This window comes from Mirounga leonina, unplaced genomic scaffold, assembly GCF_011800145.1.
Source record: "Mirounga leonina isolate KUSES-001 unplaced genomic scaffold, KU_Mleo_1.0 Mir_168, whole genome shotgun sequence".
Taxonomy (NCBI): Eukaryota; Metazoa; Chordata; class Mammalia; order Carnivora; family Phocidae; genus Mirounga; species Mirounga leonina.
This window is the reverse complement of record NW_023270426.1, coordinates 31,276,213-31,302,443: the sequence shown is the minus strand read 5'-3', so window position 1 is coordinate 31,302,443 and position 26,231 is coordinate 31,276,213. Positions and strand designations below refer to the sequence as shown.

At 48.8% G+C, this 26,231-nt stretch overlaps 2 protein-coding genes and 1 long non-coding RNA gene across 3 annotated transcripts; 2 read left to right on the top strand and 1 right to left on the bottom strand.

The window, feature by feature from the left end:
• Window positions 1-1,769: 1,769 nt before the first annotated feature.
• On the bottom strand, window positions 1,770-11,030 carry LOC118016471. The gene is made up of 3 exons (XR_004680839.1): window positions 10,948-11,030; window positions 8,259-8,367; window positions 1,770-1,810 (listed from the first exon to the last, which is right to left on the bottom strand). It is a non-coding gene; the product is annotated as an uncharacterized LOC118016471 (long non-coding RNA).
• A 426-nt stretch (window positions 11,031-11,456) lies between these two features.
• On the top strand, window positions 11,457-13,853 carry CCNO (cyclin O). Its single transcript, XM_035013883.1, has 3 exons — window positions 11,457-11,843; window positions 12,467-12,652; window positions 13,142-13,853. Exons 1-3 carry the CDS (start codon window positions 11,457-11,459, stop codon window positions 13,625-13,627), a joined length of 1,059 nt encoding a protein of 352 aa, XP_034869774.1. The 3' UTR covers window positions 13,628-13,853.
• Window positions 13,854-18,286: 4,433 nt separating this feature from the next.
• MCIDAS (multiciliate differentiation and DNA synthesis associated cell cycle protein) lies at window positions 18,287-24,326 on the top strand. The gene is made up of 7 exons (XM_035013882.1): window positions 18,287-18,403; window positions 18,491-18,587; window positions 18,769-18,860; window positions 22,043-22,115; window positions 22,674-22,897; window positions 23,525-23,635; window positions 23,886-24,326. The coding sequence occupies exons 1-7, from the start codon at window positions 18,287-18,289 to the stop codon at window positions 24,324-24,326; spliced, it is 1,155 nt and encodes a 384-aa protein (XP_034869773.1).
• The last annotated feature ends 1,905 nt before the right edge of the window (window positions 24,327-26,231 follow it).

Here is a 26,231-nt window from a genome sequence, read left to right as displayed (position 1 = left end):
TTTCTTTGCTTATTTTTAGAGAAAGCATGAGTCAGGGGAGGAGCAGAGGAAGAGGAAAGAGAGAATCTCAAGCAGACTCTGTGCTGAATGCAGAGCTCGACACAGGGCTTGATCTCATGACCCTGAGATCACGACCTGAGCCAAAATCAAGACTCAGATGCTTAACTGACTAAACCACCCAAGCGCCCCTAAAATAATTATTTTAAAGTCCTTGTCTACTAACTCCAATAACTAGTTCACCTGTAGATGAATCTGTTCCTACTATCTCCTTCAAGCATCTGACCAAAGCAAAACTGTGATGAGATGCTGGGAAGAGGTGACTCCTCTGGGAGAATCATAATGAATTACCCAAATGAAAAAGAAGATGAATACACTAAGAAAGATGTGACCTTTCACTGGGACCTGGGGTGAGAAAATTGTATTTTTTGTCCAAGAAACCAGAACCTGATGAGAAATCCACCAGGGAGGCAAGAATTTGAAACAAAAACAGATAAAGTGGGGTGTCTGGCTGGCACAGTTGGCAGAGCACAGAACTCTTGATCTTGGCATCATGAGTTCAAGCCCCACACTGGGTATAGAAATCAGTTAAAATAAATAAATTTCAAAAAACCCCCAAAACAGATAAAGTATTTTCAGCTGACTCACCTAAGAGGCACATTCCAGTGAAGAGAGCCCTGTCAAACATGCCACTTGGACACTAGGGAGACCAATCTAGTGTAAAGCTAGACTCACAGGTGCAGAAGACAACTTCACCGAAGTGCCAACCTTAAGAACTAGCTAGGAAGTATGCTTTAGTTTGGACAAACTAACTGAGACTAAGAAAAACAGGGCCAGGATAGGGGCAGGGCTTATGGGATGATAGCCTTAAGAACTTCTAGAAGGGATGAAGAAAGAGATTTTAAAATTAGGTTTGGGCAGCCTGAAGCTCAGGTTAAGAATCTCTGAGAACATACAGAAAAGGAATTGCTATATAATTGTGGTAATGAGTAGGGTACCTGCCTAACCAGTGAAATTCATTCTAGCAGAGAGACCTCAAATGACTAGGATACTTGATCTAGGGACAGTGAGGCCAGAACAAAGTCAAACTAGCTATTAGTAGAACTCTAGCCTAGAATTTTTTATTTTATTTTATTTTATTCTTATGTTAATCCCCATACATTACATCATTAGTTTTAGATGAAGTGTTCCATGATTCATTGTTTGTGCATAACACCCAGTGCTCCATGCAGAATGTGCCCTCCTCAATACCCACCACCAGGCTAACCCATCCTCCCACCCCCCCTCCCCTCTAGAACCCTCAGTTTGTTTTTCAGAGTCCATCGTCTCTCATGGTTCGTCTACCCCTCCGATTTCCCCCGCTTCATTCTTCCCCTCCCGCTACCTTCTTCTTCTTTTTTTTTTTTTTAACATATATTGCATTATTTGTTTCAGAGGTACAGATCTGAGATTCAACAGTCTTGCACAATTCACAGCGCTTACCAGAGCACATACCCTCCCCAATGTCTATCACCCAGCCACCCCATCCCTCCAACCCCCCACCACTCCAGCAACCCTCAGTTTGTTTTCTGAGATTAAGAATTCCTCATATCAGTGAGATCATATGATACGTGTCTTTCTCTGTTTGACTTATTTCACTCAACATATACCCTCCAGTTCCATCCACGTCGTTGCAAATGGCAAGATCTCATTCCTTTTGATGGCTGCATAATATTCCATTGTATATATATACCACCTCTTCTTTATCCATTCATCTGTCGATGGACATCTTGGCTCTTTCCACAGTTTGGCTATTGTGGACATTGCTTCTAGCCTAGAATTTATAAAAAAAAGCATCAGTGCCTAGTAAAAGCATGTGTTCCCAGTTTTCAAATAGCGGTTCTTTGGACATTCTTTTTCACTCTGTTACTGAGAAAAGCTGCTTGTAAAAGAGCTTAGCCTAGCCTCCAGAAAACAAAAGAGAAAAGGTGAGTGAGGTAGCTGTGGCCCAAAGTGCAGTGCCCAGACTGTGTGTGAAGCGAAGGCCAGAAAGAATCAGGGCTGGCTGCGCATGTTGATCCACTATGTTTTCTCTTTCCTAACCCACTTTGGTAAACCAAAAGGTTGTACTGATTTTGACTTAGAACCAGTCATTTTAAGATAAAGAATTCTAAGTCAAACTGCCTGCACTCTTCCAAAATGCCAGAGAGGGGATAATTTATTTTTATCACCTACTTAATTGCTATGTAGAAGACAGAATTTGGAGACTGGTGGGGATACACATGCACAATGTATATTTAATTGCACAATGGAATTATTAATTTGCTTCAAACCACCGTCTGCTGAAAGTTACTATAAGCAAGTCTTATTCAGCTTGGTTGTGCGTGCCCTCTCTCCTCCCCACCTGGCTATATATATATACGTATATATATATATATATGTTGTGTGTTTAAATATAAACATAGGTACTGAAAGAGTACATACCACAATGTTAGTGTTTCCTATTTTAAAAACAGGAAATTTTTTTCTCTATTTCTCTAAAATATTCTCTAAAATTCTCTATTCAATATAAAAAATTTCTATTTGGGGGCTCCTGGGTGGCTCAGTCGGTTAAGCAGCTGACTCTTAATTTCTGCTCAGGTCACAATCTCAGGATCCTGAGAAAGAAACCTGTGTCTCGGGCTCTGCGCTCAGTGGGAAATCTGCTTGAGGATTCTCTCTCTCCCTCTTCCTCTGTCCCTCCCCTTGTCGCCCTCTCTTGATCTCTCAAAAATAAATAAATAAATCTTAAAAAAAAATTTTTTTTCTAATTTTATTGGAACAAACTGGGATTAATTTTCTAATCAGGAATATACAATAAATGTCACTGATGAAAAAGTCAATGGGCTAGGCGCAGGGTAGACACTGAATGAACACTGATTGATGAAATGTATTCTTACAGTGAGTATTCTGATTGCTATTTTGGAACAAGGGGTGCATTTGACTGTCATTGCTCTTCCCAGAAGGACTACGTATTTTAGAGTGATTGTACATCACCAAAGTAAGTCAGGCACATTCTCTAAATGTTTAACTTCGGTGAAAATATTTTTCACAGTTCCCTGTTAAAATTGTTTTGTGCATTTCACCGAAAATAAAACCTGCAATTGGTCTTTGAGTTAAAAGTTAATGTTACAATCTAGAATACAGAAGAGCACAAAGTCTGGAACAAAACAGATGCTTCCTAAGTGGTTCACACATATATTCCTCCAAGCTGAAAGAGAAACAGCAGATATAATAGTAATACAGAAATGTGGGTTATAATGCCGAGGAAAACTGAACAGTTGTCCGTCTCTCCCAAGTACCAGGGAACATTGTTCCTGAAGGATACAACTTTACCATCCAGACTTGCCACATGGAAAGAAAAAAAAGAAAAAAAAAATCCAGCCACAGCATCCATTCATTTCAAATCTACATAGCTGAACACTCCTAGAGAGTGGATCCTGCCTCTCAACAGGGCAACCTACCCTGCTACTTGCTAAGAGCTTTTGTTAACTGCAGGCCCTTGGTGTCTTTTCTCATAAATTCTAAGAAACATATGACTAGGCAGCCCTCAACAGCTGCTCTGTTTTGATCCGCACCCTGTGATTTGACATTCAAGCAGGTGCATTACGTACTGTGCCCTTCAGCTTTTCCCTTTGTTGTTTTTCAATAGGACCAGCTTTGCTTTACATTTGGGACGGGGTTATTTTACCATAGTCTGAAGATACTAATGGCTGCCCTCTTTGTTTCCTGTGTGGTAGAGAAAGAAAAGACAGGGTAGATCTCCCCTGTTTAACAGAGAAGCCTGAGGTTATTATGACAGAGGATGCCCCACGGGGGCATAAGAAGACCTTTCTGCAGGCTGCAGCCTCATCATTTAAAATAATAAAAGCAACAACAACAAACACAGAGATGTAGGAGATTTATCTTTCATTTGGTTGGGAAAAATGCATTGTGTACAGTGGGGCTACCTCGCGCTCACTTCTTCACAAATCACCTCAGGAAAACTACGTTAGGAGGATTTAACTATTATAATCTAAACCTTTGTAGGAGTCCCTCCCCACCAGAAAATACTGCTCCCCAAACAATGATATATCAATGTAAGCAGTATTATGAGAAATCCTGCTTAGGGAATGGATTTGCACAACAATAAAAGAAAAAGACTTATTTTCACTTGTGAACACAAGCAGTACAGGGGAACAGCTCTTCAAAGGGGCATTCCTGACCATCCAATTTAAAGTCCCCATCCATCCACACTCTAGGCCTGCACACACAAATCTGTGCAGAACTTACTATGTATGGTCTGAAAACGTTTATATTTTGTTTACTGTTTTGTGTTCAGCCTCTCCCCTCCCCATTCCATGCAAGCAGGGGCCTTGTGTGTCCTTCCCTCTGCTGCGAACCTAGAGCGAGGCCCAGCACTCAGAAGGCACCTGGCTGTGGAAGAACAGAGACAGACAACTACATTATCTCCGTACAGTTATAGTCTAGTAACAGGAGATCTTTTTTAGAAATCTTCCATTGCTGGTTTGTCTTAGATTTACTACTTCATTTGATATTATGTTCACACCAAGAACGGGAGGTGGAACGAAAGCTGAATTTATTTTTTTTAAGATTTATTCGAGAGAGCGAGCTAGTACAGGGGGAGGGGAGGGACAGAGGGAGTGAGAGAAACCCAAGCAGACTCCCCGCTGACTGGGGAGCATGACACGGGGCTCCATCTCACAACCTGGAGATCAGGACCTGAGCCAAAATCAAGAGTCAGATGCTTAACCGACTGAGCCACCCAAGTGCCTGGAAAGCTGAACTTTTGAACAGCCTATCAGTCACTACTTAAGTACAAAGCCACCAGTTTCCCTCACTCTTCAGGCCCCTCTGCTTTCTGAGACCTTCTCTGCACTCCCAGCAAGGCTACCAGATAACCGAACTTGCCCTCTCCAGACAACTGAAACTTGTGCTCTTTGTGAGAAACTGTCACTTTCTCATGTAATCATCTCCCAAGAGGAGGCTGGTTCATAGAAATTAGACACAGTCTGTGGTCATCACACTCCAAATGGCTTCACACTTCCTTTAGCCTCGAAGCCGTACTTCTTTTCCCCACTCCCAATTCTAGCTCAGCTTGTACCTCCTGGCACATACTCGGGGCAGGGAAGTCTGCCTGCCTTGCGAAACTACACCACAGAGCCTCCAAGGTTTTTCTAAGAAAGTTCAACCAGCTCTATCCCCTCAGCTTTACTCTCCTCTCTAAGCAGTGGCCCAAGGGTGGACTCAAAGCCTTTTCTTGGTTCTCTCTTAACATTTAGGAAACACAGAACAGCATAGGGATGAATGTCCAGACTAGAATCACAGCCTTGGGTTTAAGTCCTAGTTTTCCACTTACTAGCTGTGTATTTTTTTTTTTTTTAAGATATTTTTATTTACTCATTTGAGACACAGAGATACAGAGAGAGAGAGAGAGAGAGAGAGGGAGAGAGCATGAGCAGGGAGAGAGGCAGAGGGAGAGGGAGAAGCAGGCTCCCCGCTGAGCAGGAAGCCCGATGCGGGGCTCGATGCGGGGCTCGATGCGGGGCTCGATGCGGGGCTCGATGCGGGGCTCGATGCGGGGCTCGATCCCAGGACGCTGGGATCATGACCTGAGCCGAAGGCAGACGCTTAACCATCTGAGCCACCCAGGCGCCCCTAGCTGTGTATTTTCAAGCAAGCTCCTTATCCTTGCTGAAGATTCTCTCATTTTGTAAAATGGGGACAATAACTGTGCTTATCTCACATGGTTGAGGTGATGGTTAAATGCTACAATAAATAAAAGTGCACCGTAACAAAGCATAAGAAGTCTTACGACATATGACTGCTAGCAATAACAAGGCCCTATGTGATCTGGCCCCATTACCTCTCTGACGTCATCAGCTGCTCTCCTTTTCACTCCTACTCCAGCCACACTGGCCTCCTTGCTCTTCCTCCACAGGGCAGACCTGTTCATGCCTCAGGGCCTTTGCACTGCTATTTTGTCTGGCTAGGATGCTTTCCCCCCAGATGCCCATATGGCCAACTCCCCCACCTCCTCGAGTTCTCTGCCCCAATCTTCTCTGTGAGCTTTATCTGACCAACATATTAAATAACGCAGCCTGCCTCCGGCACTCCCAGCGTCCCAGTCCCTCTATCCTCTCTCTCCCTGCACTGCCACACCCCAGAGAAGCTCTGCGAAGACAGGGCCGTTTGTTCTGTTCACTGATATAATCCAACTTCCAAAACAACAGATCAGATCCTGTCCTATTCCAACCACTCCATCTGATGTCCACATGTAATAGCAATCACCATTTTTCAGGACTTACCGGGGTTCCTTGTTTTCTAGCTTTCAACCCTCTGCATATGAAAAATGCTATTTTTAAAAAGAGGTAACACATACATAGAGTTCAAAATTCAAAAAGTCAATGAAAGTACAATAGGAAGTCCCTCCCTCTCTATTTCTGTCTCCCACATCTTCTTCCCAATGGCAACCTGTTACCAGTTTCTTGCCTATCTTTCCAGGGAGATTCTATGCATATATAAGGATATATGTATGTAGTATGTATTCTTTTTTTTTTTACACAGTGACAACATATTTGACATAGTGCTTTGCACCTCGCTTTATTTTGTTTAGCACGGTATTTTGAAAATCCTTCCACATCAGTCCATAAACATCTGCCTCATTCTTTTTAGTGGCCACATAATATTCTGTTTTAGATGCCCTTTTTTTAGGACAATCCATGTTTTGCTTTTAATATGGCTATTGTGATAAATACCTTTTTATAAAGTAAATTTGCATTGATACGGAATAATTATCCAGGATTAGAAATGCTGAGTTAAAGATTATGTTCATTTTAAATGTTTATAAATCTTGCCAAATTATCTTCCAAAACAGCTGTACCAACTTACACTGTCACCAAAAACACAGGAGGCCTATTTCCCTGCATCCTCTTATCAAAAGTATGAACTTTTATCAATCAGATTACGTACAAGATAGTATCTCATGATAGTTTTAGCTTGCATTTTTGTTTTGAGTTCTGCTCCCTCCTGACACCCCTGATCTACATGGGCAATTCTACCACCTAAAGGGAAAGCAGCAAAGAGAGCATTAGGCTATCATCATGGTTTGAAGAAATTCTTTCAAGGCTCACTGAAACAGGTCACTTAGTCTCCCATATTTCAGAAGAGCTGGGGACTGGACTGGCCTCAGGCATAATGCTACTGTGCTTACTACTCTTTGACTTCTTCTCAATGTCCAATTCTGATCATATATGTATGTCGATCCGCAAAATTAGAGCAGGTACTATTTTAGCCACACTGGTTAGCAGAAAGACACATACCTTAGCTAGAGAAAAACATAATTGGAGCAGTAGCTAACTCATACTGAGCACTCATGCATACACTATGTGCCTTATTTAATCCTCACAGTTTTACAGGAGACTCTTATCACCCCATTTTTTTTAACAGCTAGGGAAACAGAGGAATAAAAAAACTGAGTAACTTGCCCAAGTTTGCAGAGCTTGTGTGCTGCAGAGCTGGGATGAGGATCCAGGAGGTGACTCCAGAGCGGAAGCTCATCACCACTACATGGTACCACCTGTGCCAGACAGAATGCCACTGGTGGGTGTGAGTCGGGAGAAAAAGCACATGTGTGCATGAGGGAAGCAGCAATGCACTTGAGTGTGTGCACTGAGCTCTTGGTGAACTGGCAAGTGGCAAAGCAGCAGAAAGGCAGGTAACCAAGAGATGGCCTTTCCCCCAGGTGCTGATACTAGTGAACATTTAGATGTGCAAGTCAAATGTCTGGCGTTAAAAACTGTGTTGAAAATTCCTCCTCTTGGGGCGCCTGGGTGCCTCAGTCGGTTAAGTGTCTGCCTTCAGCTCAGGTCATGATCCCAGGGTCCTGGGATGGAGCCCAGCATCAGGCTCCCTGCTCAGCAGGGAGTCTGCCGCTCCTTCTCTCCACTCATGCTCTCTCTCTCTCTCTCTCTCTCAAATAAATAAATAAAATCCTTAAAAGAAAAAAAAAGAATAAAGAAAATTCCTGCTCTTTACTAAATACCAGAAAAACTTGTCAGACTTTACATTAAATACTTCTCAATCTGGGCACTTAAATAAATTAATAGAAAATAGTCTTAAGTAAATACAATTTTTAGTGACAGATATAAATTTTAGTGACTTAAAATCAAAAGTGAGCTTAAGGATCATTTGAGGTACTAACAAAGCTGTCCACTCCTAGGTACCAAGTCCAACGCACTTACTCTGCTAAACAAGGTACTGTTAGCAAATGTATTCTTCCTACTTCAATCAGAGTCCAAGAGTTGGGACAGGGTGACGGTGAGGGCTTTTGACTGAAGCTTGAGTGCCAGACTGGAAAGAAAAACAAGATAACTTCAGTTCCATTACTCATCCTGCAGATTTCAAAAATCACACCTGAAAATAAGCAGGGTCAAATCATGGTTAAGCAGCTTTCATTACAGATGCCTGGGTTTAATTAGGTTCTACACCTTTAAAGTATTTTAGATTTACCTAGTGCCTTAAAGGGGCACTGCACCCAGGTCCCAGAGAGATTAGAAAAGAGAAATTAACTTTAAAGACCCTTCATAGGGAAAATAAGACGGCCTTAACTTGCACTGTATTGTTCATACCACAAATACTGCACCTAAATGGCCTCCATTCTTGTCCCCTACAATCCATTTTTCACACATCAGCCAGAATAATCTTTTAAAACAAAAGACAGATTCTATTTGGTAAGTCTTCAATGGCTTAAGGTAAAGTCTAAACATTTAATGTACATACAAGGTACTGCAATGTCCCATGCAATATTTGACACATACTCATGCTAAAATTTATCTGACAGTTGTTTAACTGGGTATCCTGTATTTTAGTCAGGAGATCCTCTATCATAATCATTTTTAAAATGTGTCACATGGTTCTTCACTTCCCCCAGTAGAGTGTCAGCTCTATGAGGGAAAGACCCACGCAACCTTTTCTTTTTTTTTTTTCTTTAAGGTTTTCTTTGGGGGGTGGCAGCCTGGGTGGCTCAGTCAGTTAAGCATCTGCCCTCAGCTCAGGTCATGATCCCAGGGTCCTGAGATGGAGCCTGGAATCAGGCTCTCTGCTCAGCGGGAAGGCTGCTTCTCCCTCTCTCACTCCCCCTGCTTGTGTTCCCTCTCTCACTGTCTGTCAAATAAATAAAATCTTAAAAAAAAAAGTGTTGTTTTTTTTTTTTTTTTAAGTAAGCTACACAGCCCACCCGGGGCTGGAACTTACAACCCCCAGGATCAAGAGTCTCACGCACCGCTGACTAAGCCAGCCAGGAGCCCCAGGACCCATGCAGCCTTGATCACAGTCTTGAACCAGGCATGGCAGGCATACCACAAATACCGAGGTGTAGACCCATCAGTACAAAGCTCAGGCACCCTCTGTTGGGAGTTAACTCTAACTACAGACACTAGCCTCACATCCACTGGTGGATAAAATGATCTTTCTGCTTTTTCAGAATATCTCCAGGGTGAGAATATTGACTTCCCAACGGAGGCTTTAATGTAACCCCCCTGTTTTATATTTAAAAAGGACTTTGAGCTTTTGACATATTTCACTTGGTCCTCAAGGCAAGTATTAATAACCACTTTTAACAAATGAGGAACAGAGACTCCAAGAAGGTAAACAGCCAGCCCATGATGACCAATAAATGGGAGTGACAATTCTGACCCTGGGAGTTGACTTTGTGCTCTTTTCACTGGACTGCACAGCCATCTGGGCCGATGAGAAGAATCGGGATTCCTACGTCCTTCCTCCTCATCCAGAAAGCTTCTCAAGGAAAAAGTCTGACAGCTGACCCCTCTCCACAGATTTCACTGCTCACCCCATAATGGTTCCCCAACAATAGCTTGAGGAGACAGCAAGCCCTGGCACCTGTATCTTGAAAGACAGGTGGTTCTTAGCTAATCTCTCAAGTGACAAACGAAACTATTTAGGTCTAAAGACTAAGGACCTTGCTTAGAGTTACAGGGAAATAGGAATAAAACTGACCAGAACTCCAAATCCATCTCTTTTCTCTTTCCTGCATCTCTAAGAGACAACACCCCACACCCAACTAAAGTTCTGGGGACAGGGATTTCAATTTGAGGACATAAATTTGTCAGCTTTCTTCTGAAATCAGGTGGGAATGGTTGAACCTGCTCTTGGGACACCTAACAAGCTCACTTCTGGGAGTGCCTCTGGAAAGTTCATCAGGCTGAGGGTTTCCTGCCACTGAGACCTCCCTGTAAGGCTGACTAGATACTACTTGTGCCCCTTAGGAAGACTCACTCAGGCTTAGGCCGCCAGCTTCTACCAGTGCAGGAGGCTAGGTTCTAAACCAGCAGTGTCCTGAGGAAACTGCCTCGTCCAGCCCAGTCTCTCCTACCTGGGCGCCCCCGCTCCAGCTCTACTTTTGTGAACTTCTGAAGGAGCAGAAACGGAGAGCAGGAAATAACCAAGGAAGGGTGAGCCACCCGTGGCAGAGGATTAGAAGCTAATGACCTAAAACAGAAGAGGCCGATTGAGCAATTCGATCAAGCTAGCAATGCAACGCTCCGACCATGTTATATCCTTAAACCGCTCCGTTTACTTGGTTTGGTGGGGCAAGTGTGGAGCAAGGGTTACAGGAGTTCAGACCTGCTGTCTGAGGGACACGGGGCAGTCTTTTGTTTCGCGCACGAGTGCCTGCCTGGGAGCTGGACTAGCTCCCAGATACACAGCGCAGAAGAACCTGTGGAGGCTCTGCTGCCCGAGACCAGCGCTAGGAGGGATACTGGAACCTAGGGTCCTGCCTCAAACAAAAATTACAAAAGCAATCGAATTAGAATTATTGCTTGTATGGGTCACCGAGGAAAACTCCTGGACTGACAGAATTCTCGCTGGAGCCCTGAAAGGTCGGAAACTGATCTTTACCAAATTACCGACCTGGATTATAGCCGGCCTGAACGGCGATCGCACTTCGAGACTATCTGGACCAGGACGCGGAGATGGCGGCCGCGAGAATCTTTTTTCCCCGGAGCAGCCCCGCCCCTCCGCGGGACTCGGCGCTCACTCCCGCGAGCCGCCGCCCCACCCCGGCCGCGCGCGCAGCTCTCGCCGCAACCCCGTCTCCGTTACCTGGGGAACGCGGGACGCGCGCGGAACCAGCAGTGCAAGGCGGGTGCGCTCAGCCGGGCGTAGCTCCTCCTCTCCATTGCCGGCGGCGCAGGCTACACCCCGCCAGCAGCTTGCTCGCCAGCGGTTCTTTGGCCGGGAAAGCGCGGCCTCGTGCAGCTCAGTAATCATCCAGTGAGAAGCCGGGGGTGTGGTAGGGGGAAGGCGCCCGCCGAGTACTTAGGGCTTCGCCGCGGCTCTGGGCAGCCTACTTCGTACTCTGGAGCGCGCCTTCGGTTTGTCGCAGGCGAGGAGTCGTAGGGCGGCCACCAGGCTGCACCATGGTGACCCCCTGCCCCACCAGTCTCGTGAGTCCCGCCGCCCGGTCTGGGAAGCGGGACAACGACCAGAACCTCCGCGCCCCGGTGAAGAAGAGCAGGCGTCCACGCCTCCGGAGGAAACAGCCGCTGCAGCCACTGAACCCGTGCCCGGTACCTGGAGACTCCGGTGTTTGCGACGTGTTCGAGTCCCCCAGCTCCGGGTCTGATGGGGCAGACAGTCCTGCAGCATCCGCGGCGCTAGGCTGCAGCCCCCTACCCGCTCCTGCCCAGCAGTTGGTGCAGCTAGATCTACAGACCTTCCGTGACTACGGTCAGAGCTGCTATGTCTTCCGCAAGGCGCGGGAGAGCCAGTTCCACCCGCGGGAGTCGCTGGCGCGGCAGCCACAAGTGAGGCGTTGGGAGAGCGAGGTCCCCACCCCCGCTCCTCTTTCTCTCTCGGGCTCTTTCCTCTTCTGCTCCGTCTGCGCTCCGACGCGCCCCGGGGCACGGAGGTTCGCGGTCCGAGCGGGAAGGGGCTTTAGAGGGCCGGGCCACCAGCCTCATTTTACAAATGGAGAAAAGTGGGGCCTAGATGGCTTAAGTGACCTGCCCGAAGTCTCCATACTGGTTAGCGGGAGCACGGTAGAAGGCGGAGGAGTGAAGACAGTTTCTAGGTTCGAGTCAGGACTCCTCCCGACCCCGGGCAAGTGATTTAACAATTCTGAGCTTATTTCTTCATCTGCAAAGTGGTGGCCCTCTCCCCTCACTGAATTGACAAGAGGATTACAAGGTAATGTGTATACACACGCGGCGCAGGGCCAGGTACGAATCCAAGGGTTCCGGCTCCTTGCCAGACCATTGCTCTTGGCGCAGCAGCGCCGTCCCAGTGTTTCCCAGTTTCCAGAGCTTTTAAGTTTTTCCTTTTTGTGCCTTCCTTCAGAGAGGCTCCCTGAGTTTTCTTGGTAGGTTCCTTCTACAGACCCTCTTTGCCCGCGGCTCAAAGGGTCCTCCTCCCACGATCCTCCGCGCAGGTCACGGCGGAATCCCGCTGTAAGCTGCTTAGCTGGCTGATCCCAGTGCACCGCCAGTTCCACCTCTCCTTCGAATCGCTCTGCCTGACGGTGAACACGCTGGACCGCTTTCTTACCACCACGCCTGTGGCTGCAGACTGCTTCCAGCTGCTTGGGGTCACGTCCCTGCTCATCGCTTGCAAACAGGTACCTCCACGCGGGGTCTGGGGGACAGCACTCTCTGGCCACCACCAGGCTTTCCAGCGCACAAGATTTAGTGCTGGGCTCTCCGAATTCATTCTGCCATGCATTTGCAAACGTATACATCCCACAGCTTTAATTTCACAATAGCTCCCCCCACTTCCCTACTAACAGTCCTTTCACCCGGCCCCTAAAGAAATAGGCAGAAGTCAGTCCCAAAAGTAAATCCCAACAGCTCTTTGTAGCCCTGCTATTCTAGACTCCGGGGGGGAAATATTTAAAATTTCTCAAACCTTTTTTTAGCTGGACAGTAGTTAGAGAAACTGCGCTGGAAGTACACCCCAGGTGATTAAAGTGGAAGTAACGGAGAGGCGAAGGCCCAGCTGTCTCGCTGGAAGGGATGGGGGGAGTCCTGGTTTTCTCCCGGGTTTGACCCTGGGATGGGCCTTGGCCCTGGATGCCGCGCTGCGGGGGCTGAGCGCCCCTGTGTTGCAGGTGGAGGTGCACCCGCCGCGTGTGAAGCAGCTCCTGGACCTGTGCTGCGGTGCCTTCTCCCAGCAGCAACTCTGCAACCTCGAGTGCATCGTGCTGCACAAACTGCACTTCAGCCTGGGCGCGCCAACCATCAGCTTCTTCCTGGAGCATTTCACGCACGCGCGTGTGGAGGCCGGGCAGGCTGAGGTCGCGGAAGCCCTGGAGGCTCAAGCCCTGGCGCGCGGGCTGGCGGAGCTGAGCCTGGCCGACTATGCCTTCGCCAGCTACACTCCCTCCCTGCTGGCCATCTGTTGCCTGGCGCTGGCCGACCGTATGCTACAGCTCCCGCGCCCTGTGGACTTGAGCCTAGGCGGGCACCCCGAGGCCGCACTGCAGGACTGCCTGGGCAAGCTGCAGCTACTGGTAGCCATAAACGAGACCTCCCTGACTCACATGCTGCCCTTCCAGATACGCGAGAAGTGCAGCCTGTCGCCGAAATTGAAATGAAATACACCTTTGGTTTCCTGTCTACCCCGGCCCGGCTGCCGGACCTCTCCCATTGCTGTGAAAGAGTGCGGTCTTGGCCCATAAGAGGGGTTCCTGGCTCCCACTTGGTCCCGAGGTCGTCCTGCAGGTTGTAAATAGTGTACGATAGTAGCGTCTCCTCGTTTATTTATTTTGCTAAGTGCACCTGGGAGACCCGAGGCTTTCCCCAATAAACAGGCTATCAGTTTTGGTTTGTCTGATGCTACTGTTGTCTGCGGGGAGGGAAGGAGAGGGCAGCTGGGCAATACAGGTAGTAACGACGGAGGGGTCCTGCCTCCCTGGCTCCCACTCTGTAATTAGGATATCTATGTGGGAACACTAGGTCCTTTGAGATGCCAGTCGCTGAGAGGGTCACTTGTAGACCTGTATCCCATGACCCTCTTATGAGGCTGAGGACTGCTCATTCCCAGAGGTCCAAAGGGAAGGTGGGATGTGAACCTGAATAGAACCCACAGCAGTCTATGCTGTCTAGAGGGGTGGGAACACCGAGGATGCCCAGCTGGGAAGCTCTGGGAACCACACATACCCACAGCTAGTGGCTACTCTGACAACTAACAGATGTTGGAAATGAAGGCTTTGCAGGCTGTTGTGGCCATGATAAATAGAGCCCATTTACCCTGCAATGACTTGGTTCAACAGTTCACTTGTCTTACACCTGCTGCATGTGAGCCCGGGAGAACAATGGAATAGTAATCATGGCCATCATTGGGTGCTTAAATGTACCAGGCACTGTGGTCAGCGTTCATTGTCTCAATCCTCCAACAACTCTATTATCCCATTTTTCAGAGAAGGGCCCTGGACCACAGAGAGGGTAGGTAATAGTAGAGCAATCAGGGTTTGAAGGCAGGTGATCCGGAGACTAGAGCCACAACCTTAGCCACACCGCTCAACTTCTCCCACTTAACAGGTTTGTGGAAGTGCTTTTTTAAAAACCCTCTTCCTGCGGGTTTTGTGTGAGACAAATTATCTACTCAGTGTGTTCCGTTCAGTAGAGACTATAGAGAACATATTTGGAGAGCCAGCACAGTCCCTGCCTCCAGTCGTGACACAGGTGAGAAAACGGAGTCCAGAAGTGAGACTGAGGGTGCCTGGGTGGCTCAGTGGGTTAAGCTTAAGCGTCTGCCTTCAGCTCAGGTCATGATCCCAGGGTCCTGGGATTGAGTCTCGCGTCGGGCTCCCTGCTCCTTGGGGAGCCTGTTTCTGCTTCTGCCTGCCACTCCCCCTGCTTGTGTTCTCTCTTTCTGTCAAATAAAATCTTAGAAAGACTGAGGCTTGCTGGAATTAACTCCACAGCTGTCTCATCACCTTCATTCTCACTGTGGTGAGTCTGTTGTAGACCCAGAGGAATCTCACTTCTGTCACCTCCAGCAAATGTCTTCACTTCTCTGAGCCTGACAATCTTGATAGTGCTGTTGTAAAGCCTAAATGAGATCCTGAGGTAGTATAAAATAGTGATGAAACAAGTGGGCTCTGGAGTGCTTGAGCAAGTCTCATCTCTACACAGGAGTCTCTTCTGTAGAATTAGGAATAACAATAACCTATTTGGTAGGATGGAGTTATGGATTTATTTTTAAGATTTAGAGAGAGAGGAGGGAGAAAGAGGGGGAAAGAGAGAGGGAGAGAGAATTCTTAGCAGACTCCGCACTGAGTGCGAAGAACCTGATGCGGGGCTCTGTCTCACAACCCTGAGTTCATGACCTCAGCCAAAACCAAGCATCTGGATGCTTAACCAACTGCACCACCCAGGCGCCTCAGAGGTATGGATTTCATGAGATGTTCCATACAAATCCCTCTACACAGTCCTGGCATATAGCAAATTTTCAAGAAATGAAGACTGGTGGCAGCACAGAAAAAAAAATTGGAGAAAGAAATAGAAGGCAAATATGGAAAAAAATGTTAGCTATTGTAAGTGAACCTACTGTTATTCATTGCACTTTTTTCAAGTTTTCTGTAAGATTAAAAAACCCTTGGGGCGCCTGGGTGGCTCAGTCGTTAAGCGTCTGCCTTCGGCTTGGGTCATGATCCCAGGGTTCTGGGATCGAGCCCCGCATCAGGCTCTCTGCTCGGTGGGAAGCCTGCTTCACCCTCTTCCATTCTCCCCTGCTTGTGTTCCCTCTCTCGCTGTCTCTCTCTCTGTCAAAATAAATAAATAAATCTTTAAAAAAAAAAAGATTAAAAAACCCTTAAGTTTTGGGGGAACAAACTCAGTCATGTTCTATCTTTAGGATCAGTTTAAATGTATGACAAATTTGCATAAATGAAAAGCAAGCAAACTCAAACCAAATTTAGAGCATCTTCCTTGTACTTCTCTTCCCAAGCACCCTCCAGGTACTCTCCAGCACCAGGACCACTTACTCTGAGCCCCTCAGATCCCTTCTCTCCTCTTATGTTAATGTTCACCTCCCCAGGAACTTTCTCGACTTAGGCTCAGGGATAGGGAAGTGGTGATCCCAAAGCTGTTTGAGAAGAAGCTGGTCTGTGATGATGAAAAGGAGAAGGAAAAGTTGTATCCTCTGACCCAAGTCCCCAAATATCTAGAGCCCTCAAACCCACTGTTGAGGGTGGGGGTAGGGCCACTGGCTCTTTTACAGAAGTGTGACTTTGGGGAGAAGTTGTTTTCACCAGCATTTACTCCATCACTCAGCCAAGATGGATATGGGTGAGTTGGTTGCAGAATCATATGTGAGTCATAGGAGTCATATATTCATGCTATTCCAGCTCTTTCTGCCACATTTTTATGTACGATGCCCCTATTTTTCTACACTTTGGAACTCACTGAGGAAAAATGAGTCTATTCTGTAAAATCAGGAATGGTCGCAGGTGAGAGATCTTCCCAAAACTCAACTAAGAGCTCCCCTCCTCCTCTTACAGACTGGGAAGATGGGTAGGGATGGAGGACTGGCTAGTGACTAGGCTACTCAGGAATCAGAACAAAGCCAAGAATAGGTTGTGGGAGGCTGGAGGAGCAGCTGAAAAGCCTCCTTAAAACAACATCAAAAACATCAACTTATCCACACCAAGCACCAGTTGCATTACATAATCTCATTTCAATAGCACCTCTATTGAAGTCAGTGTTATGATTTTCCTTTTTAAAAAAAAAAAAGTTTTATTTTTTTAAAGTAATCTCCACATCCAACGTGAGGCTCAAACTCACAACCCTGAAATCAAGTCACATGCTCCACTAACTGGAGCCAGCTAGGTGCCCCAGTGTTATGCTTTTCCTAAAGATCTGGGGCTCACGGATCTGGTGGAGCCTGGTTCCAATCCTCAGGTACTCTGACCCTGAAGCCAGAGCCCCTCACCATCAGCGATACCACACCAATTCTAGCTGCCTGCCCTCACCCCAACCAGGTCCCTGCATTTATAGATAGGTCAAAAAGTCTCTAAGTCTATTCTAGCTCTACTATTGTAGAACCATCTCCAACACTGTTAAGAGGTGTCTTTATTAATCCAGATAACAGGGAGAAATAAAAAGGGATCATGCCTCTTTAAGAGAGGATTTTCGTTACTATTACTTGGTATAAGACACAAACAAGGTGCCCAATAGGAGGTTCCAAAGGTAATTTCAGATGACCGTTCAAATTCGATAGATCTAAGAGTGGTCTGAGTGATCCCCTCACCCAGGGATTTAGAGATGTCCCTTCTTGGGAAAGGCCTTGGTCTTGGGAAGGGCAGCGGAGACTTCCGCCGAGCGAGCAAGGCCAGCTGTGTACAGGGTGGCCAAATGCTGCGGTGGCCAAATGAGGCTTTCGTGGGAGAAAGCGACTGGGGCTTTAGGGGATTTGGGACCGTCCAGTGTGGCATTTTCCGAACGGGGAGGAGAATTTGCAGATGTCGCTTTTTCTTAAATGACTCTCTCTTAAAGGCTGCACTCAGGCGTCGCTGCCCGGGAAAGCGCGGGGTTAGCGTACGGGGCTCGGCTCTAGGCATCAGGCCAAGAGAAACCAAGGGCAAGTCCGTGAGTCAAGGCCAGAAGTGCGCCCCCAGCCTTGGGGGAAGGGTCTTCTGTAATCTGGGGGTAGTTTTGGGAATTCCACATCCCCACCAAATTCTACAAGGCGGTCAAATGCCGGAGTCTGGCTTTGGCGAGTGTCACTCCGCGTTTGTTTTGTGCCTTATGGCTGGGGTGGGAAGAAAATGAAATAAGAATCGTTAACTTTTCCATCCCTGCTGTCCCAAAGCGGAAAGGCGGTACCCGGTGTTAGCGACCCCTGGGGGCTCGTCCACCCTCCCTTTCTGAGGCGCTGCCGGGAGGCGGCGGCGCCAACGCTCACCAAAAGGGCGCTCGCGGGCCCAGGTCCCGCGCTCGCTGCTCCCGGGGGAAGCCGCGTTGCCAGGTTGGGTTTAACGCCTCCGCCCGCGCGCAGATTGTCCGGGGCTGAAGGCGCCACCTCCGGCGCTCAGGCGCGAGCCGCCCCTCCCGCGCGGCAGTCTTCCCTCTCCACTGGCCCTCCCTCCGCACCTCTACAGCCGCCCCTCGCCTCCAGCCCGGCCACGCGCCTGCCTGTGTAGGCGCCCGGCGGAGCGCTGACTGTGGGTCGCTATTGCAGCCGCGGCCACCGCCGCCGCCGCCGAATAACCCGCACCGCGTTCCGGGGCCGAAGCGGGCGGGGAGGCAGGATGCAGTCGTGCGGAGGCGCCGCGGCGGGACGCCGAGCCTTCGACAGCATCTGCCCCAACCGGATGCTGGAGCTGCGGGGCCGGCCTTTCGTCAAGCCCGGGAAGCTGGAGAGGAAGGTGGGGCCGCGGGCCGGTGCCGGGCAGGGTCCGCACGCTCCGGGTCCCGTGGGCTGACCCATGCTCACCGTTTCTGTGTCCGGCTAGTTCGCCCCGCCGCGGAAGTTCTTCCCTGGTTGCAGCGGCAGCAGCCCAGTGTCGGTGTACGAAGATCCCCCGGACGCGGAGCCCGCTGCGCTGCCAGGTGAGCCTGGTTGGCTCCCGCGCGATCCCTCGGGTTCCCCGCGCCGGGTGGGTAGGGCACGCGCGGCCCAGAAGAACATTTCTCCCCCGGGCTCGGATGTCCTGGCGGGGATGCCAGTGGCGAGCCCTGGCGGGGAGACTCAGGGCCCGCCTCGTGCGTGTCTCCGGTTCTCCCCGCTCAGCGCTCACCACCATAGACCTGCAGGACCTCGCGGACTGCTCCTCGCTACTCGGGTCCGACGCGCCGCCTAGTGGTGACTTGGCCGCCTCGCAGGTACCTCCCCTTAACTCCTGAAGCCCGGCGGCCTCCGACAGCCCAAATTCCGACTCGGGAGTCCAGGGCTGGTTTCCGCAGAGGCTCATCTCAGGCCGGGAGCGCAGGCAGATTTAGCTAGTGGGGGCAGACTTGCCGGAATCTCAGCCCCGAGGATCGGAACTTCTTCCTCCCGCCTAGTCTTTTGCGTCGGCCGCATTCTCAGAGCTGTTCTGATCAACTTGGGACAGAGGGGCTCACCTGGAGGACTTGCCTCCAGGTACGGGGTCTCCTGTTCCCTGTTCTCCCCATCTATTCCCTGGAGCTGTGACAAAGCAATCTGCAGATTGAGCACTGAGGACCCAGGCGAGGAGGCGGGAACAAAATGGAGCGCTGGGCGCCTGGTACATGTCCTGTCAGTGCTCCCAACATTCCCTTTCCGGCCATTCACTAACAATTTTCATTCCCTGGGTATCTAAGGAGTGTGAAGAATGACGGATAATTACTCGATCAAGACTGGGAAAGACGAATAGAGTTTACACTTAGGGGAAGAGGGACGAAGGACAAAGAACTCTGGAAGAGATCCGACAGCAAACGTTCCTCTCTGCAGAGATGGCTCTTCAGCAGTGGGGCACTTTAAAAAAGTCATTTTCTCCCCCTCCAAAAGCTCATGTCACTTACCCTCATGGGGCAAAGAGGTATTTGACTTTTTCTTTTCCTCAAAAACTTATTTCCTTACTCCCATCCCACTTCTAACACTTGCCACGGCTGACACTCCCCAAGTTGATGAGGGAACCTCCCAGCATTGGTGTGTGGGAGGCCAGAAGCCTGCCTTGCTCATCGATGGGACATGAAGTGCCCAGAAGGACAGGAGGTCTTAGCTAGATGCAACCTACAGGAGGAGTGCCAGTTCCAGCTTCCTGGCAGCAGGTCCTGGGGCCACGGGTTCCATGGGGGAAAGAAGATATGACCACCTCTGAGAACTGAGGTTGGTGGTAGAACACAGCCTTCCAGGCTTCCCCTAAGTGCCTCTAGAATTGGGTTAGAGCCCAGATGGACTCAGGGTAGGTAGCTACAGAGAGCTGAGAGTGGTAAGGCTAGGGGTGAGAGTGGGCATTGCCCTGCAGAGGACATTTTGTTTTTCTTTTTAGATCTGGATGCTCAAATAAGGAAAGACAATACTTGAGCATCTTTCAACTGACCCAGAGGCCCAATCACTATCTTAACTCCAACATGTTTATTTTGTAAGTCATGAAAACCAACCAGGCTCTTGTTGAATTTTTGCTTAAGTATTCGGAACTTAAATTTCACATCATGTTCTGTATTAGCCTTTTTTTTTTTTTTTTTGGCTGCCATTGTGGTTTGGAAAAATGCCAGATTTTTATCTAATTGGGAAGGTAGGATTTAAAGTTTCAAGCACAGAGCTCATGCCTGATGGCCCAAGAGGTCCAGGACTTTTCCTGGGGGAGAGAGAGCTGGTAGAGAGGGAGAGACACCCTCTAGAGGAAGAGCCCCTGGAAAGACCCTGGCCATTGCACACTCAGGTCAAATTTCCTAGCCTCCTTCCTGCTGGGTAAGGTGAACACAGGGCGGAAACACTCCAGAAGTGTTTGTTTGAGGTCCAGAATGAGCCAAGGACCTGGGATAGCATACGAAGAAGCATTTCCTGGGCCCCAGTTCCTGACTTGGCCTCAAGGCTCCTCATGGTAAGGGTTTTGGCCAAATCTCTACTAAGAGGAAGACATTTCAGCCCTTGGAAAACCAGTCTGGTTTCTGGCTCCTTCAACCAGGACACAACTTGTGCTTCAGGATTTGCCTCAGCCCTTTCTAAGCTCCTTTCACCCTTACAGCTTCAGTTCCCAACTGGTGCTTGAGGCCTCCCAGATTGAAGCTCTCCTCCTTGAGGAAAGCTGATCCTTGTACTTTCTTCAAGGTTAGGGTCAGAGTATGTTCCTCTTTTCGGCAATATTTGAATAGCAGAGAAGGGCTTCGGGTAGATGAGTATGATTAACACAAAGGAATCAATCAACAATAGTGGAATCAGTAGAATAGATATTTCTAATGGGCATATTGGATGCATTCCCCCACACCATATGCCTTGAGAAACTTCTTTCTTCTTCCCCAGTGCTGTCTTCATTGGAAGACCGGCTTTTCTTAAAAAAGAGATCAACGCTAGAGGCGATGAGGTATGGAGGAAAGAAGATTGAAATAGTCACCATCATTCTAGGACAGGAGCCCCAGTTCCATTTCAGAGTTGGATGACTGGGCAATTCACTTTCTCTGAGCTTCAGATTCTTCAAAGGGGGAGGAATCACTTCCTGGGTCCTGCGTGCTTCCTACATTGGGTGAGAATTAGCATAGGGACTCTGTGTAAAAGAGCTAATTTTGTCCACTCTCAATGTCCACGAATTAAGGGAATAAGAAGGGGCTGTCAGCCTCCTACTGTCTCCTGCCTCACACACCCAGGCACATTGCGGGAACCCAGGAGAGTGTCCAGCTCAAGATGTAGGAGGAGCATCACACTGTAGGGAGAAAGTGAACTCCGACTTGTTGAGAAACGGAAGAGCAATAGGGGTCACCCTTGCTGCAGGCCGAACAGAAGCACTTTCCAGAGCATCCCTGCCCCTCATGATAGCCTACCTTTTCCCTTCTTGTATGGGGAGAAGGTGGTTTAGCTGTGACTGAGTCTCGGCGGGATATAGAGCCTCAGGTCTTGGAAGGGAAGTCGGAGTTTAGGCACACCCGCCCCCTTATCTTAGGGCACAGCTCCTCGGCGGGGCGGAGGTAAGTTGAGCCTGAGGTTCTGCGGGCCCTGGAGGGACGCCTCGGGCCTCACGGCGGCAACTGGTTGGCTGGTGGCGGTCCAGTGAGGCGGCGCGGGGACTGCCGGCTGCCAGGCGTGGGGCCACTACGCTGAGCGCCGAAGGACTCCCGCCTCAAACACAGCCCCGCACGGTTTCGGCGCCCTTCAGGACCCTCGGGGACCCGGTCCCTGCTTCGAGTGCCGCTCCTCACCATGGCAGTGCAAGCCTGCTGGGTTCCAAGCCTGGGATGGGGCTTTGATTTTCAGGTATGAGGCCCGGTTGCGAGCGACAGTGCGTGCACACCCGCTGCCAAGCCCGGGAGGGCGACTGTCGGTCTGGGAAGTGTTTCAGGCCTGCTGGACCTGACAGTAACTCTCTTACACCTCTGGTTTATTTCAGAACCATTCTCTGCAAACTGCAGCGGACTTCGATCTGCAGGATTTCAGAGACACAGTGGATGATCTCATTGCAGGCAAGTGCAGTCTCCTCGCAGTTAAATAAAGGGAGGCGGGGGTGTCCCCCACTCCGCAAATCAAACTAGTTCAGAATTCGATTTCGTGGTCGCGAAGGTGGTAAACCCAGCACCTGTCAACATCGTCAGTAACTCGTCAATGGGTCAGGCTTTTTCATATTTATGGGACAACACACTTTCTAATGGAGAAGATGAATCGCTGAAATCTATAGCGCTTTCCCAGTTTACGGGTGTGAGTTCTGGGAGAGGGAGCCCTACGCTGTGATGTGGTCAAGGAAATGTTGGGTGACAGGAGTGTACAGAACGGCGGACCTGGGGGACTTCGGGCAGGTTTGCCCTGGCCACCGTGGAGACTGAATTCAGATCAACTCAATAGGCATATATGGAGCGCCTGCTGTGTATGAAGAAGATCAGAAAGGGCCTGGGAAAAGTAGGGATTGCAGAGTGAGGGGTGCTTTACTTAACGTCTTCACATAATACACCCGGCGTGGCGTTTTGTCCCTGTAGCTAGCTGGGCACGAGTCTGAGGCTGCAAACCTAGCTCCCACTCTTCCTCAGACTCATCCTCTTTGATGTCGCCTCCTCTGGCCGGCGGAGACTTCCCCTTCTCTCCTTGCGACGTATTGCCATTTGGGCCCTGTCTCTCTCCGCCGCTGGACCCAAGGGCCCTGCAGTCACCGCCGCCGCGCCCTCCGGACGTGCCCCCGCCGGAGCAGTACTGGAAGGAGGTGGCCGACCAGAACCAGAGGGCACTGGGGGACGCGCTCGTTGAGAATAACCAAGTAGGGGCACCGGGCTGGCCGCCAGGAATCCTGGGTTGGGGACAGGTTATGGAGCTCTGGGCGGAAATGGGGGTTGCAGGAGCGGGAATGTGCCCCAGTGTAGGTCAGAACCAGTGCACGAGCGGATGCTTCTCGTAGCTACCATTGCTCCAGTGGCTCTCCTCAGTTTCCAACCTCAGTAAGCGGGAATGATCCTGCCCGACCAGATTTTTAAAGGGGACACCAATATTTACTGAAGGCTTCCTATACACCCGGTATTGTGCTTATCAATTTACTTTTTCTTCTAATACAACCACTGAACAAGATACCCTTACTACCCCATTTTACAGGTTAGGAAACTGAGGTACAGGAAGATTGAACTTCAGAGGCAGAACCTGTATCTGCTTGTTGCCCAAGTCCGTACTCTTCACCACCACGCTACGCTGAAGATTGAGATACATTTTGTCTAAGTGCTTTGTAAAAACAAAGGACAACTAAACAAAAGTGATTATAATTCTCACCAGTGCAAGTGCCCTTGGGTCCCCAGTCCCAGATTAGATGTTAGGATCCTGGTATAATTCATGCAGAGTATACAGATGAGACCGACCACGGTGGCCTACCTCTTAATATTTGGGTCTCCTCCTGCAGCTGCACGTGACGCTGACCCAGAAACAGGAGGAGATCGCCTCGCTCAAAGAGCGGAACGTTCAACTGAAGGAACTTGCCAGTCGGACCCGGCACCTGGCCTCGGTGCTGGATGTAAGTGGGGTGCGGGCCTGTGGGACACTGCGGGACGTCGGAAATGTTCCTGTGCAGCCCCCACCCTGTTCCCAGTATTGGGACCCAGCGGGGTTGGGAGACGGGCGGTGGCTGCTGAGAGCTTGCTGAGCCCCTTGCAGCCCGCGTCTAAGCCCGCGGAGTTCGAAAAGGCGCCCGGGTCTGCTTTGCGCGCCCAGCGCAGGGTGAGCCCAGCCGACCCCAGCTTGGCGCTCCTCCCCATCTTTTGTAGAAGCTGATGATCACACAGTCCCGGGATTGCGGAACGACAGCCGAGCCCTTCCTGCTCAAGGCGACAGCCAAAAGGAGCCTGGAGGAGTTGTTCAGTGCTACCGGGCAGGATTGCGCGGAAGTGGACGCCATCCTGAGGGAGATTTCCGAGCGCTGCGATGAAGCGCTGCAGAGCCGCGACCCCAAGCGGCTGCGGCTACAGCCGGAGCCCGCGAGCAAGGCAGGCATGCCGGGGAACCTGCACGGCACCTTCCGGGGGCTGCGCACAGACTGCAGCCGGAGCGCGCTGAACTTGAGCCACAGTGAGCTGGAAGAGGGCGGCTCCTTCAGCACCCCCATCCGCAGCCATAGCACCATCCGCACCCTCGCTTTCCCCCAGGGCAATGCCTTCACCATTAGGACAGCCAACGGGGGGTACAAATTCCGCTGGGTCCCCAGTTGAGCTAGGATGTGGTGCCCCCAAACACTGCCTTGTATCCGGACTGAAGCGCCTGGAGGCTAAGTGGGAGTAGCTGGAACTGTTTCCTGAACCTGGACTCTCAGAAGAGCTCCCCCTGCTGGGCGAATGCTACCCTGAAACTTATTTTTCAGGAACAAAAACGTCTCCATAATGATGTACTGTAAAGTCTTGGTATAAAATACTGTATATTCCTCCCCTTTCACAGTGTGCGTGTGTGTGTGTGTGTAAACACATATATAAATCTCAATCAATTTTTAAAAAGTATTTTTAGCAGCTTTGAATTATGTACTTTTAGAACTGGAAAGGACTTAGAAATCACTTAGCTGTTTTATAATTATATAATGCCCTACTTTTATAAGAAGGAAAAGGAGGCTCTAAGAGATGAAGTAATTTTCTATAATAAGAAGCATTATTGGGAACTTCTGGTCTTTCTCACTAGTTATTTAAAGATTGGTCCAGAAGCCAGGTTTCTGAGTGAATGCTTCCTTACATCACTCAACTTCCCCTGGTCCTGGAAGGACCCTTAATTTTCTTACTGTTGAAAACTTTTATTCTGGTTGGAAGAATAAAAAGTTAGGAGAGATAGCCAAAACACTTGCTTTAGGGCAATAAAGTAGAGAAAAATGTAGATGCTCAGAGGCAATGGGCTATCTACAAAATGGGTGCTAAACACATTTGTTTGTAATGATCATTCCTATAATTTTGTAAGATTTATGGTATATGTTTATATTAATTATATATAGTTTATATGTCTGAACAGAAGAATCACACAAAAAGCAAACTTTGTTGATAAAAAAACCCGTAAGTTTTAAGAAAATGGCATATTTCACATGAAAAATAATATGTATTTGTATATGTGTGTGTGTGGAGTGTGTGTGTGTGCGCACGCACCAGAAACTAAGTGTGGAAATCTTGGTAAAAGTAAAAATATCATTTGAATTTCATAGATAAAACTGTGGTGCACATTCATGTCATATTTCTAGGGTTGATCTTCTAAGAAAAACTTATACATTATATAGTACCTTCACTTTGACTTTTTTTTCTCTATTTCCTTTTGTGTGGGGTTCCTTTTTGTACTCTGTTGTGAAATTATGTGACTGGCATATGTCAAGTAGTGATTTGTCCCAACCTCCCCAGTTCTCAACATGAGAGCTACTTCTTTCTGTGGCCTCAGCGTGGGCAAATTTCCAACCCCATTACACCATATCGCTCATTCTGCCATCTAAGTGGTGATATCAGATAACAGGTGAGCTGGGCAGAGTGGCAGAACCTGCTCCCCCAGTTTGTCCTATGTACTGTTATCTGTATTTAGAAACCAAAAAAAAAAGTGATAAAATAGACCACATTTCCTCATATTTTGTCTAACAAATGGACTCTTAAAAAGTACACTGGACAGTTGAAAATTCTTTTCATCGGCATATATATAAAGTTACTGAAGTTCAGGTTCAGAAAAAAACAAAAACAACAAAGACCCTTAACTTGTCCTGAGAAAAAACTGGCAGAAAGACACTGACAAATAACAAGCAGGCAGCCTCTCTCCTTTTTTTCCCAGTACAAAGAGGAGAGGGACCTTTGGGTTAGTGCTGAAAGTCAAGGGATTGGTGCCCGAGTCAAATAATTCTTTTCCATTAATCTCAAAGCTGTGGGGGAAACAAACAGTAGTTTCTACTTACACTGAAGTCAGGAACTCCTGCAGTCTAAATCCCTCTAAAAACATACTTATAAGAGGGGTGCCTGGGACTACTGGGTATTTAACCCAAAGATACAAAAGTAGGGATCCGAAGGGGTACGTGCACCCCGATGTTTATAGCAGCAATGTCCACAATAGCCAAACTGTGGAAAGAGCCAAGATGTCCATCGACAGATGAATGGATAAAGAAGATGTGG